At 38.0% G+C, this 14,626-nt stretch overlaps 1 protein-coding gene across 3 annotated transcripts in view; it reads left to right on the top strand.

The window, feature by feature from the left end:
• LOC102173932 (interferon-activable protein 203) overlaps positions 1 to 14,626 on the top strand; it is a 41,462-nt gene that overhangs the window by 24,672 nt on the left and 2,164 nt on the right. For 2 of the 3 annotated variants that reach the window (XM_005701415.3, XM_005701416.3), the window contains 3 exons: positions 2,742 to 2,936; positions 7,436 to 7,852; positions 9,492 to 9,683. In XM_005701415.3, coding sequence (XP_005701472.2) covers positions 2,742 to 2,936; positions 7,436 to 7,852; positions 9,492 to 9,683 — 804 coding nt within the window. The remainder of the gene's footprint in view (positions 1 to 2,741; positions 2,937 to 7,435; positions 7,853 to 9,491; positions 9,684 to 14,626) is intronic. The other variant, XM_005701417.3, reaches the window with a different exon arrangement.

The following is a 14,626-nucleotide window of genomic DNA, read 5'->3' as shown; positions in this document are numbered from 1 at the left end:
CATTTCTTTTAACATAATTGTTCAAGTTTGATCGTGTTACTGTTTTTATTACTGTTAACTCTGATAATTAGTAATGCCTCACGTAGTCTCTGTTTTATTTATGGGATAGAGCTAGTAATCTGTGCCTGTTTGCCTCTAGGTCCAGATGGCCCTGGTCTAGTCATTGAAACCTTAGACCCACTGTCAGTCTGCTGTGACAATGACGTGCATGTACACACAAGTCAACTATGCCTGTCTATGCATACAGGCTTAGAATTGACACTCTCTAAGGTCCCATCTGCCTAAATTTGTGAAATAGTCATTTCTACTTTCATATGAATCATTCTGCTAGCCCCCAAATCCCTGGGAGCATAGGAATCCCAGAGAGCCCCATCTATCCCCTTGGCTTCATACACCGAAAAACACCTTGCAGTCATTTCTCCGTTGGAGCCCAGCCACTTCAATAGGAGGCCTGGAACAAAAAGGATCTGGCCATTCTTCTGGGAAAGAGCAGGAAAGCATTGCTCCTTCATCAGAGGGTCTCCCAACTATTTTTTCTGTGATGTAGGCTATGTTTGGGATTCAGAGACAGAAGCAGACCAATATTTTCTTTGATTCATACTGCTGTGTCTCCGTGAAAGCAAATACCACATATTGGCATGATTTAAGAACCAGGTGGAGTTGTGAAGGACATAAGCCAAGGGAAAAAAATCAATTACTATTTTTAAATACTATCCACCCAAATAGTATATTTTAGGGATCTAAATCCTGCTTTTATGATGGAAGCTTTTGCTTTAACTGATTATGAAAACCAATCATGATGCTCTTGTCAATGTGATTAAATTAGTAGTAGAGGTTAATAGAAAAGTTTCTTTAATAAAGTCCTTCCAATACCACCTCTATCTGGGGTTTCCATCAAAAAGACTGGAATTAAGCATGAAACATCTGTGGATCAGAGCAGAAACAGAAACCCCTGTGTCTACTGTAAAATAATAATGCAGTGATATTTCTATGTATGAGCACTTAATGGTGTTAGACTTTTAAGATGTGGGTTCTTTGTGTACATTATCTCATTTATTCTTTATAACACCACATGAGGATGCTATTGTTAATCCCACTTGACATATGAAAATGCTGAAGTTCCTAGGGGTTAAAAATCTCCTAAGTCATGCAGGAAGAGTTGACTCATTGGAAAAGACTGTGATGCTGGGAGGGATTGGGGGCAGGAGGAGAAGGGGATGACAGAGGATGAGATGGCTGGATGGCATCACTGACTCGATGGACATGAGTCTGAGTGAACTCCGGGAGTTGGTGATGGACAGGGAGGCCTGGCATACTACAGTTCATGGGGTCGCAAAGAGTCGGACACGACTGAGCGACTGAACTGAACTGAACTGAAGTCATACAGAAAATAAACATTAGAGCCAGGATTCAAATCTAGCTTAATTGAATTCTAAAACATGAGCATTTAATGGCATATATTGCTCCCACAGTCAGAGGATAGACTACTTCAATATCTGAAATTTACCTCTAAAAATTTATATCAGATAATGTTATGTCTCAGATTTGTTTTCATATCCTAGGCTCTCAAGCCTTCTAATGAGAAATGAAGTGACAAGGGAGGTGAGAGAGTATTCTAATCAAGAAGCTACATGTCAGAGACAGTCATTTAAATCAGGTCCCTCATCTAAAGTTTTATCAACAACTGATACTTTATGAATTGGTTAAATGGATGCTCGAAGTGGTAACTGTGGCACTTCTATACTGTGCGTGTTAAGTCGCTTCAGTCGTGTCTAACGCTTTGCGACCCCATGGACTGTAGCCTGCCAGGTCCTCCGTCCATGGGATTCTCCAGGCAAGAATACTGGAGTGGGCTGCTATGCCCTCCTCCAGGGGATCTTCCTGACCCAGGGATAGAACCTGTGACTCCTGCAGCTCCTGCATTTTAGGCAGATTATTTACCGCTGAGGCACTGGTGAAGCCCTCTATACTGTAGAATGTTAGAAATAGTCTTTCATGGGTAAAACCTGAGATGGTCAAGATACATTATTTCATAGACACTTCCTGCCCTGGCTTAAACAACTATAAAAACTCAAGTCCTAAAATTGTTTATGTATGGGTCTGTACCCTGGGTGAAATTGCAAATGGATATGTGCATTGTTCATAGTGATGAAAGATTTGGCTGCCTGATAGAGACTATGCAAAGAGAATCCCGCCTAAGGGTTTATGAATTTGAGGGAATATCTCTGGTATGTGGACAAACAAAGCATTGAAATGAAAGGAGACCCGGGTTTCCTAGATTTGAAGAGTGGAAAATAGAAACCATTTTGCTTATTTGGTAAATACATGAGGTAATGAAAGACTTAATGAGTAAAAACGTCCATGAATGCAGCCTATGTTGTTTTGAGACCATTATAACCTGGCAGAATTTTCCACTATTTTATTACTCCAAGTGTTGTCTTAGTGAAGTTGCAGCAGAGGTAGGGCCAGAATTCAAAAACAGACCAATGACATTGCAATTACCTGAGTTTTAACATCTGCAGAGAGAAGTTTGCAATCCTAGTGGGGAGCCAAGCTGGGGAGGCATTGGGAGTGTCAGAAGATGTGCTCTTATTCCAGAGAAATTTGTTATTCCAGAGAAAATCGTCAGAGTGTGGATACTGTGGTGTGTCTGTGAGAAAGAAAGACAGAGAGATACAGAGAAAGATGGAGGGTAAGAGAGAAATGTTATTGTTCATATGATATTGAAAATCATTAACCAGAAAGAAGAAAATGCATGTCTTTCAACTGGAAAAATAGAAGACATAACCACTAGAACTGCTGACCCCAGGATGAAACTATCCCTGGAGCAGAGTCAGCTTCTGCAAATTCCAACATGCAGCATAATGCCAACTAAAAATTGCCTCCAGACTCCTCAGAAGCTGCCACCAACCACATCCAGCAGTTCCTCAATCAAGGTACCAGATTCTCATTTTCAATATTTCCCTCTTCCTACAGTATAATGACAGGCACCAGTAGAACCATATAAGAACTTCTCACTAATCCCTTACAGTATCCAATTCTTTATTCATTAGGTCGCACATGTTGTTACTGAGTGTGTACTTTGAGGATCTACTGGCATTCAAATTCTGACTCTCACTATGCTGTCCCTTGCCTTAGGATAATCTATGGCCTAGTGTGCACCTAAATCATTCCTCTTCAGTAGTGGGTATAATTAGTAACTTGTTTAATTTTATTTTTGTGTTTCCTTCAATACTATGAAAGACAGAAAGTTTCCTTATAGTTTTCTCACTATGAAAGAGAGAACTCAAGGAGCAATAGGGTAGAGAAATAGAGAAACACAGCACTATCGTCTTTTTCTTTTTTCTTTTGGAAATAATATCATCCATATTAGGATGCAGAAATTTAGGAAATGAAGATACATGGACAAAGATAATTACTGTTAACTGTCTGAAATCTCCCCTCTATCAAATGCTCTCTTTTGGTAAATAGACTTTCTGATTGTACCTTTTGTTGTGTATATATAAAGAATATTAATTTGTTTCAGGTTGATCACATTACACATATTTTTCTATAATTCATTCTTTTTCTTTCATCTTGAAATGCTATTCAAGAAATGTAGATTTAAATTATTATTTTAACATAAAAATAATTACCTGATTATTTTGTAAATTAAATAATAATTCTTTGCTATTTGACTTTAGGCTCTTTCAGTGTTCCACAAACATACAATGAGCGTAATAAGAGCCTCTGTCCATCAGGCCTACTTTCATGACCCTGTGTATAGAATATAATTTTTTTCTCAAGTCCTGTGTACTTCTTCTCAAGGTGCTGCTCATATTACTAGTAAGAAATTTGTTGTTACTGGTTAACTTGTCCTGGGAATGAGCCCCTTGACACGTGACTTCTCTTTTGGCATTCTTCTCCTCAGGGTCCTGCCATTATTCTACCACGAGTGTGTAGAGGAGGAAAAACAATTTGCCCTCTGCCCTTCTGAGGTCTTAGCTGAGATCTCTTTTTTAAAACAAAGGTGGTTGTTGTTGTTGTTCAGTTGCCCAGTTGTGTCTGACTCTTTGTGACCCCATGGATTGCAACACATCAGGCCTTCCTGTCCCTCACCACCTCCTGGAATTTGCCCAAGTTTTTGTCCATTGCAACAGAGATGCCATCCAGCCACCCAGCCATCTCATCCTCTGATGTCCTCTTCTCCTTCTGTCCCCAATTTTTCCCAGTATCAGGGACTTTTCCAATGAGTTGGCTATTCACATTAGGTGACCGAAATACTGGAGGTTCAGCTTCAGCATCAGTCCTTCCAATGAGTATTCAGGGTTTATTTCCTTTAATATTGACTGGTTTGATCTCCTTGCTGTCCAAGGGACTCTCAAGAGTCTTCTCCAGCACCACAGTTCAAAGGTATCAATTCTTTGGCTCTCTGCCTGCTTTACGATCCAGCTCTCACAACCATATGTGACTATTGGGAAGACAATGGAATGGGAGAGACTAGAGATCTCCTCAAGAAAATTCAAGATATCAAGGAAATATTTCATGTAAGAATGGGCACAATAAAGGACAGGAAGGATAAGAGCCTAACAGAAGCAGAAGAGATTAAGAAGAAGTAGTAAGAATACACAGAAGAACCACACAAGAAAGATCTTAATGACTCAGATAACCATGATGGTGTGGTCACTCACCTAGAGCCAGACATCCTGAAGTATGAAGTCAACTGGGCCTTAGGAAGCATACTATAAACAAAGCTAGTGGAGGTGACAGAATTCCAGCTAAGCTATTTAAAATCCTAAAAGATGATGCTGTTAAAGTGCTGCATTCAATATGTTAGCAAATTTGAAAAACATAGCAGTGGCCACAGGACTGGAAAAGTTCAGTTTTCATCCCAATTCCAAAGAAGGGCAATGCCAAAGAATGTTAAAACTACCATACAATTGCAGTCACTTCACATGTTAGCACAGTTATGCTCCAAATCCTTTAAACTAGGTTTCAACTGTACATGAACTAAGAAATTCTAGATTTAGAAGCTGGGTTTCAAAAAGGCAGAGGAATCAGAGATCAAATTGTCAACATTCTTTGTATCCTGGAAAAAACAAGGGAATTCCAAAAAAAAAAAAAAATCTACTTCTGGTTCATTGACAATGCTAACGATTTTGACTGTGGATCACAACAAACTGTGGAAAATTCTAAAGAGGTGGGAATACCATACCACTTTGCCTGTGACATGAAACAACTAATGGGTTCAAAATTGAGAAAAGAGTATAACAAGACTGTATCCTGTCACCCTGCTTATTAACTTCTGTGCAGAGTGCATCATGCTAAATGCCAGGCTGGATGAAACACAAGCTGGAATTAAGATTGCCAGGAGCAATATCAACAACCTCAGATGTGCAGATGATACCACTCTAATGGCAGAAATTGAAGAGGAAAGATTCTCTTGATGAGGGTGAAAGAGGAGAGTGAAAAATCTGGCTTGAAACTCAACATTTAAAAAATTAAGATCATGAAATCCAATCCCATCACTTCATGGAAAATAGAAGGGGAAAAAAAATAGAAGCAATGACAGAATTTATTTTCTTGGGCTTTAAAATCACTGTGGATGGTGACTGCAACCATGAGATACACTTGCTCCCTGGAAGGAAAGCTATGAGAAACCCAGATGCTGAATTAAAAAACAGAGACATCACTTTGCTGCCAAAGATCAAAGCTATAATTTTTCCAGTAGTCATGTATGGATATGAGAGTTGGATCATAAAGCAGGCTGAGTGCCAAAGAATTGATGCTTTTGAATTGTGGTGCTAGAGATCTTCAGAATCCCTTGGACAGGAAGAAGATCAAACCAGTTAACCCTAAAGAAAATCAATTCTGAAAATTCACTGGAAGGACTGTTGCTGAAGCAGAAGCTCCAATATTTTGACCACTTGGCATGAAGAGCTGACCCATTGGAAAAGACTCTGATGCTGGGAAAGATTGAAGGCAAAGGATAAGGTGATGGCTGAGGATGAGATGGATAGATAACATCACCACCTCAATGGACATGAATTGAGGAAAGTCCAGGAGGTAGTGAAGGACAGAGGAGCCTGGCATGCCGCAGTTCATTGGCTTGCAAAGAGTTGAACATGACTTAGTGCCTAAACACCAACAGGGATGACATCAGTGGATTCTAACTGGAGCCATTCTCTACTCTCAGTGCTACTGATGCAGAAAGCTCAACTTCTCTGTACACCTGTGCTGAACCAAATCTCAGAGACAGAGTTTTGGGCAATGTAGAAAAAGATAGCTTTATTGCTTTGCCAGGCAAAAGGGGACACAGTGGGCTAATGCCCTCAAACCTATATGTCTCAACTTGAGGAAGATAGTGGCAAGTTTTATAGTAAAAGAAGGCATGATAAGCTCATGGACATTCCTATAATGAGTTGGTGATGAACTAAGTAGGAGTCAGCACAAACAACCTTCAAGTCCAGCTGGTCTGGGATCTACATGCTTGTAGGCAGCATATCATTGTTAATCATTAATTAACTTCTCCCATTTGGAGGAAGATTCAGTATCTGCAAAATAGATTAAAGATACTTCTGTTTTATCCTTTGATGGGGAAATAGTACCTTGCCCCAAGGCTACTCTTGACTCTTTCTTGGTCTCCCATTTACTTCCTTCCTCAATTAACAGTTGCTTGAACTCAGGGAAGGTCATGGAGGTTGAATGAAGGCTGCTTCCTATAGTCAAAGAAATGGGGCACACAAAAGCCTTGTGCCCAGAAGCCCCTCAAGGCCTGCACAGTATCACTATTTCATCATTGAAATGAAATGAAATGAAGTCGCTCACTTGTGTCCATCTCTTTGTGACCCCATGGACTGTAGCCTATCAGGCTCCTCCGTCCATGGGATTTTTCAGGCAAGAGTGCTGGAGTGGATTGCCATTTCCTTCTCCAGATGATCTTCCTGACCCAGGAATCAAAGCCGGGTCTCCCGCATTGCAGGCAGATGCTTTACCGTCTGAGCCTTTGTATATTAATCCGTGCACGAAAATAAGTTAATGGGATAATTTAAGATGATTTTTTTCATTCTCATCTCTACTAGGAATCACTACACAGCAACATTGCTACTGTCTACGGCCTCTGACTCTACATAGCTTTTCTTGGGAAAAAAATACTTTTTCTTTTGAGCTAACACTTTTTAAAGAAAAATATTCTTCCTACCACACTCATAAAGGAATGGAAAAAAAAAAGGGAGAGAGAGAGAGAGAGAGATCACTGATTAAATCTCCAGTATTCCATTCTTTTATTTATACCATGTTAGTGATCTTTGTCTAGTTTTTTTTTTCCCCCCTCAAGCTCTACCCGATTATGCTCTTTATTGAGGTTCAACATTAAGCCATAGATGGTTTTCATTAGGGAATGAAACTGCATTCCTTTTCTTAATTGTGCCTGTTTTTGGTGTGTATTTCTAAGTAGAAACCAAGATTGAAGTCTGTACCTAAAGAAGCTTCCAGAGAGGAGGGCTTCCAGAGGGGCCCCAAAGAAGTGATGGTGCTGAAGGCAACGGAACCATTTACATATGATGTCACAGGAGGCAAGATGATGTTTCATGCCACAGTGGCTACTGAGAATCGGTTCTTCCAAGTGAAGATTTTTAATGTTGCCCTGAAGGAGAAGTTCATCCCCAATAAAGTCATTGCCATATCAGATTATATTGGCCGCAATGGGTTTCTGGAAGTGTTCAATGTCTTATCTGTGTCTGATGTTAACCCTGACCGAAAGATGGAGATCTCTAAAAGCCTAATTCAAAAGGCAAAGGCAACTCCTAAAATCAGTCATCTTTATCTGCAACACCTAGGAACATTTGTGAATGGGGTTTTTGTGGTGCATAAGGTAAGTCCACATCATTGTTTTGCAATATTTCTTTTGCAATCTCAGAATTCAAAAGTCTTAACTGCCAAATGAATAAAGTTAATAAATACAGGAACTCAAAGCCCTTCTGACTAGGGATAGTTGGGTGCAGTCTTTCACTTCAGAATATAGGGCTGATAATTTCTTAACATTCTTCTTGCCATAATAACATGCAAGTTTTTAAGAAAGTGATTCACCAGAAATCAGAGTATTTTATGAGCTGTACTGATCCATTCACAGCCACCCTGTGCAGAATTTATATTTATCTATTAACATATTATTAACATGTTAACATAGAGAGAGCACTCCTTATAATTGTGTGTGTGTGTGTTTTTTTTAAGTTCTACCTACCTATTTCAGTGACAGTTTAAGTTAATTTGTGAATAAAGAATTGTTCTTTCAAGCTTGGATTTCAACTTCAACAAACAAGATGAGAAATCAGCAGACTGCTTTGCCCTAGAATTTGCTCTTATCAACAATTAGCTAAGATTCTGATCATCTGAACTGTAAAGTGTTCTCACATCTTCACATTCTTTCATCAAAAAATCACTGAGCCAAAAACTTTAGCATTAATTAAGTGAGAAATATGGATATTGAAAAAATGTGAGAAACCAAGTCATTTCATTTTTCAATTTATTATATGGACAATAAAATGTAGAATTTAGGTGAATTCTTAGAATCAGAGTAGGTATTTTAGTCCCAACACTTCACAGAAATACTAAACTTAGCTGACCTAACTTTTATGTGAAGTATGTTTTATATCCCATTATATATGTCTTCTAAAGTGTCTCTTTACTTATCCCAGTTTTTTTTTTTTGTGCACTCTATTATAGAAACTGTGCATACATGAGCATTAGCAGAATTGATGAGTTAAAGTAAGTGACATTGAAACTAGAACAATGGAACAAGATGATCTAGAGTCAAGATTTGGGCAGATTAGGGAAGAATGAATAGATACAGAAGATAGAGGAAAGAATTGCATATTGAAGTAACAATCAACTGAAGGAGGATTTGTAGCAATCTTTTTAGACTAAGCGTAAGACAGGGATAGCCTTTCTTCTCTGTTCTTCATCGTGAAGTCACTCAGTCATGTCTGACTTTTTGTGACCCCCATGCACTGTAGCCTATCAGGCTCCTCTGTCCATGGGATTTTCCAGGCAAGAGTGCTGGAGTGGATTGCTATTACCTTCTCCAGGGGATCTTCCTGACCCAGGAATCGAAACCGGGTCTTCCGCATTGCAGGCAGACGCTTTACCATCTGAGCCACCAGGGAAGCCAGGGAAATCCAAAAGAGCCTCTGATGTTTCTCAGACCACACCACATCTAAGATCCTTAAGAAATCTCAGCTATTCTTAGACGGAAGCCGGAAAAATTAGGGAGGTAATCCCTTTTTCTAGAATGACCCAGCACACAAACACCTAAAGGAAGAAAAGATAGAGAATTTAAATGGGAGAATAAACTGAACAAGATATCTTACACTATTTGATACCTGTAATACTTAGACCTCCAGCTCGTATTCACTATTCTGAGAGAAAACTTTCCACTAACACTCTCCATTTTTCAAAGTTGTGGTAATTCCTGATCCAGTCCTCAAAAGATGAATGCTAATTTTCTTTTGCAGAAATGGGTATATAATGAATTCATATATTATGAAATACGAGATGATACAGGAGTGATGGAAGTCATGGTTTATGGACAGCGACTAACCAGTATCAGCTGTGAAGAGGGTGACAGACTCACACTCGTGTGCTTTGAATTGGCAGAAAGCAGGGCTAAGAGGCAGCTGAGATCTGTAATTCATAGTTACATCAAGGTGAGAACTTCTGGTGGGTCATCATTGTTCCAAAGTAGAAGTCTTTAAGAAAACTATACTGCTGCTATTACACAGAGAGTCCATCAGGTGAAATAACTAATCCTTGTCATTTAGTGTGTGTGAAGTCCCTTTTCATCATTCTTTTTTTTTTTAAGGATATTTTAAAATGTAGGTTAAAGTGTACAGCAAAGGGATTCACTTACACACACACACACATATTTATATGTTGTATTCACACATACACGTGTATATATATTCATTTCAGATTCTTTTCCATTGTAGGTTATTATAAGAAATCAAGTATAATTCTCTGAGCTATACAGTAGGTCCTTGTTGTTTACCTATTTTATGTATTATAATGTGTATATGTTAATCCTAAACTCCTAATTTATTTCCCCTCCCCCCACCACTATCCCCTTTGGTAACCATAAATTTTTTTCTGTGTCTGTCAGTCTTTTCCTGTTTGGTAAGTTCATTTATATCTTTCTTTCTTTTTTTTTTTTTTTTCTTTTTTAGAATCCACGTGTAAGTAATATCATATGATATTCATCCTTTGTCTGACTTACTTCACTCAGTATGAAAATCACTAGGTTCATCCATGTTACTGCAAATGGCATTATTTTATTCTTTTTATGGCTAAGTAGCATTCCATTGTTACCCCCGATCTTCTATATTCATTCATCTGTCAATGGGCGTATAGGTTACGTTCATGTCTTGGTACTGTAAATAGTGCTGCTACAGGAGAGTGATTGTAGGATGATATGGTAACTCTATTTTTAGTGTTTTAAGGAACCTCCATACTGTTCTCCAGAGTGGATGCACCAATTTATGTTCACACCAACAGTGTAAGAGGGTTTCACTTTCTCCACATCGTCTCCAGCATTTGTTCCTTTAAGACTTTTTAGTGATTGCCATTCTGACTGGTGTGAGGTGACAGTCATTGTATTTTTGATTTTCATTTCTCCAATGATAAGCAATATTGAGCATCTTTTCATGAGTCTGTATTCCATCTATATGTCTGCTTTAGAGAAATGCTTATTTAGTCCTCTGCCCACGTCTTGACTGGGTTTGAGTTTTGATATTAAGCTGTATGAGCTGTTTGTATATTTTGTAAATTAATCCCTGTTTTTAGCATCCATTGCAAACACTTTCTCCCAATCTGTGGGTTGTCTTATTGTTTTATTTATGGTTTCCTTTGCTATGCAAAATCTTTTAAGTTTAATTAGGTCCAATTTGGTTATTTTTGTTTTTATTTCCATTACTCTAGGGGGCTGATCCAAAAAATATTGCTTCAACTTACTTCAAAGATTGTTCTGCCTATATTTCTGATAGGAGTTTTAGTGTATCCAGACTTACATTTAAGTCCTTAATCCATCCTGAGTTTAATTTTTAATGGTGTTAGAGAATGTTCTGGTTTGATTCTTTTAGACATAACTATCAAGTTTTCCCATCACCACTTACTGAGGAGACTGTCTTTTCTCCATTGTATATTTTTGCCTCGTTTGTCATCAACTAATTGGCCATAAATTTGCAGGCTTCTTTCTGGGCTCTCTAGCCTGTGCCGTTGATCTATACATCTTTTTTGTGTGTGTGTGTGGCAGTACCATACTATTCTGATGACTATAGCTTTGTAATATTGTCTGTAGTCAGGGAGCATGATTTGTCCAGCTCCATTTTTATTTCTTAAGATCATTTTGGCTATTTGTGGTCTGTTGTAGTTTTATGCAAATTACAAACTTTTGGAGTTCTGTAAAAAATGCTACTGGTAATTTGATAGGGATTGCATTAAATCTGCACATTGCCTTAGGTAGTATAGTCATTTGAACAATATTGATTCTTCTAATCCAGGAACATGGTATATCTTTCTATCTGTTTGTGTCATCTTCAGTTTCTTTCATTAACATCTATTAGTTTTCATTTAAGGATATTTTTAATCATATTAAAGAGAGAAACTTCAGAAAGTCTATCAAAAGCTGTATCTAAGCTGAATATTATAAAGTTGTTTGAATTTTAAGATCAGGTGGATTAATTATTAAATTTTGACTTTTTAAGGCAAATTTATTTCGAATACTGGTTCTATGATTTGCTAGTTGACTACTAACTTAAATACTAAAAACTTCTGATTCAACATCTATAAAATGAGGAATATCTTTTATCTCAGAGGATAGTTACTCGCCCATTTCAGATCTATTAATAAATGAACAAGGATGCCTCTGAGCCTTTCAGAACACAAAGTTACCTGCCTTTGGTGAGATACACATGTTGGTCAACAACAGAGGTGATTGGTCCTATGGGACAAATTCCATGATTTTTGTCAAACTCAACATTCATGTGGAATGGATTCTTTGAATACTAACAAAGGCTACTAATGGCATACTTTGCTTTATTATACTTCACTGTCTTCTGTGTCATAGATATTTGCTTTTTCTTTGGTTTGTTGTACAGATAAAGGATTTGTAGCAATCCTGTGTAGAGCAAGTCTCCTGGAGTCGTTTTTCCAAAACATTTTTCACGTTGAGTGTCTGTGTCATATTTGGCAATTCTCTTAATATTTCAAGCTTTTTCTTGAATTCTTGTATTTGTCATTTTGATCTGGGGTTAGTGATCTTTGATGTTACTATTGAAATCATTTTGGAGTGCCATGAATTGCACACTTGTATAAGACGGGGAATTCTTTGATAAATGTTATCCATGTTCTGACTGCTCCACTGATGGACATTTCCCCCATCTGTCTCCCTCTCCTTGGTCTCCCAATTCCCTGAGGCAAAACAATGTTGAAATTAGGCCATTTAATAACTCTATAGAAGCTGCTAAGTGTTCAAGTGAAAGGAAGTGTTATACATCTCTCACATTAAATAAAAAAATAAGAAATGATTAAGCTCAGTGAGAAAGGAAAAAAGCTGTCAAAAGTTAGGCTTCTTGTAACAAATAGACAAGTTGTGAATGCAAAAATTTTTTAAATAAATTAAAAATGTTATGCCAGTGAACCTATGAATGATAAGACAACAAAACAACCTTATTGTTGACATGGAAAATTTTTGTGGTCTGGATGGAAATCATTCTTAGGGTAAAGCCCTAACACTTAAATGCCATGAAGCCTGAGAGACATGAGAAATCTGCAGAAGGAAAGTTTGGAACTAGCAGAAATTGATTCATTAGGTTTAAGGAAAGAAGCCATCTCTAACATAAATGTACAAGATGAAGCAGCAAGTGCTGCTGATATGGAAGCTGCAGCAAGTTATCCAGAAGACCTAGCAGAGATGATTAATAATGATTGCTACACTCCACAACAGATTTTCAAAGAAGATGAAGCAGTCTTATATGTAAGAAGGTATCATCTAGGATTTCCACAGATGGAGAAGAGAAGTTAGTGCCTGGCTTAAAAGCTTCAAAGGACAGACTGACTCTACTGTTATGGGCTAATGCAGCTGGTGACTAAGTTGAAGCCAATGCTCACTGACCATTCTGAAAATCTTAGGGTCCTTAAGAATGCTTAATCTTTTCTGCTTTTGCTCTTATAAATGGCACAATAAAGCCTGGATGATAGCACATCTGTTTACAACATGTTTTACTGAATATTTTAAGTCCACTACTGAGACCTACTGTTTAGAAAAAGAAAAAAAAAAGATTCTTTTTTAAAATATTGCTGCTCATTGACAATGCACCTGATCACCCAAGATGTCCTATGGAGATATATGAAAAAATTAATGTTGTTATCATGCTAACATAACATCCATTCTGCAGCCCATGGATCATGATTTAAGAAATACATTTCACCAGGCTATAACTGCAGCAGATATGAGTCTTCTGATGGGTCTAGGCAAAGTCAAATAAAAACATTTTGGAAAGGATTCAGCATTCTAGATGTCATCAAGAACATTCATATTTCATGGGAAGAGATCAAAATACCAAGATGAATAAGCATTCGAAGGAAATTAATTCCACCCCTCATGGATGATTTTGAAAGGTTCATGACTTCAGTGAAGGAAGTAATGGCCGATGTGGTAGAAAATGAACTAGAGTTAGAAGTGGAGCATGAAGATGTTACTGAATTATTGGACTTTGATGATAACTTTAATAGATGTGGTGTTGCTTCTTGTTGTTCTTGTTCAGTCACTAAGTCATGCCCAATTCGTTGTGACCCAATGGACTGCAGCACACCAGGCCTCCTCCTTCTCCCAGAGTTTCCTCAAATTCATGTCCATTGACTTTGTGATGCTATCTAACCATCTCTGGGTGAGCAAAGAAGATAGCTTCTTGAAATGTCATCTACTCCTGAGGATGATGCTGTGAATATTGTTGAAACAACAAAGGATTTAGAATATTATACAAACTTAGTTGATAAAACAGTGGCAGGCTTTGAGAAGTTTGGCTCTAATTTTGGAAAAAAGTTATACTATGGTTATTGTTGGTGAGGAAAGAAAATTTCTTCTACTCTTCTAAGTTCTTTAGACTGGTCTAAGAATTAAAATGAGATAGATTAACAAGAGAAATGCAAACAAAAATTTAATAACATGTGTACATGGAGAGGACACATGTCCTGCTTGCTTGCTCCCTGGAAGAAAAGTTATGACAAACCTAGACAGCATATTAAAAAACAGAGATGTTACTTTGCCAGCAAAGGTATGTATAGTCAAAGCTATGATTTGTCCAGTTATCATGTATGGATGTGAGAGTTGGACCATAAAGAAAGTTGAGTGCCAAAGAATTGATGTCTTTGATCTGTGGTTTGGAGAACACTCTTGAGAGTACCTTGGACAGCAAGAGATTAAACCAGATAATCCTAAAGGAAATCAGTCCTGAATTGGAAGGACTGATGCTGAAGCTGAAGCTCCAATACTTTGGCCACCTGATGTGAACAACTGATCCTGATTCTGGGAAAGATGGGAGGCAGGAGGAGAAGGGGATGACAGAGGATGATATGGTTGGATGGCATCACCGAC

This window comes from Capra hircus, chromosome 3, assembly GCF_001704415.2.
Source record: "Capra hircus breed San Clemente chromosome 3, ASM170441v1, whole genome shotgun sequence".
Classification (NCBI taxonomy): domain Eukaryota; kingdom Metazoa; phylum Chordata; class Mammalia; order Artiodactyla; family Bovidae; genus Capra; species Capra hircus.
Note: the sequence above shows the minus strand (reverse complement) of the source record. Positions and strands in the feature narration are given on the sequence as shown.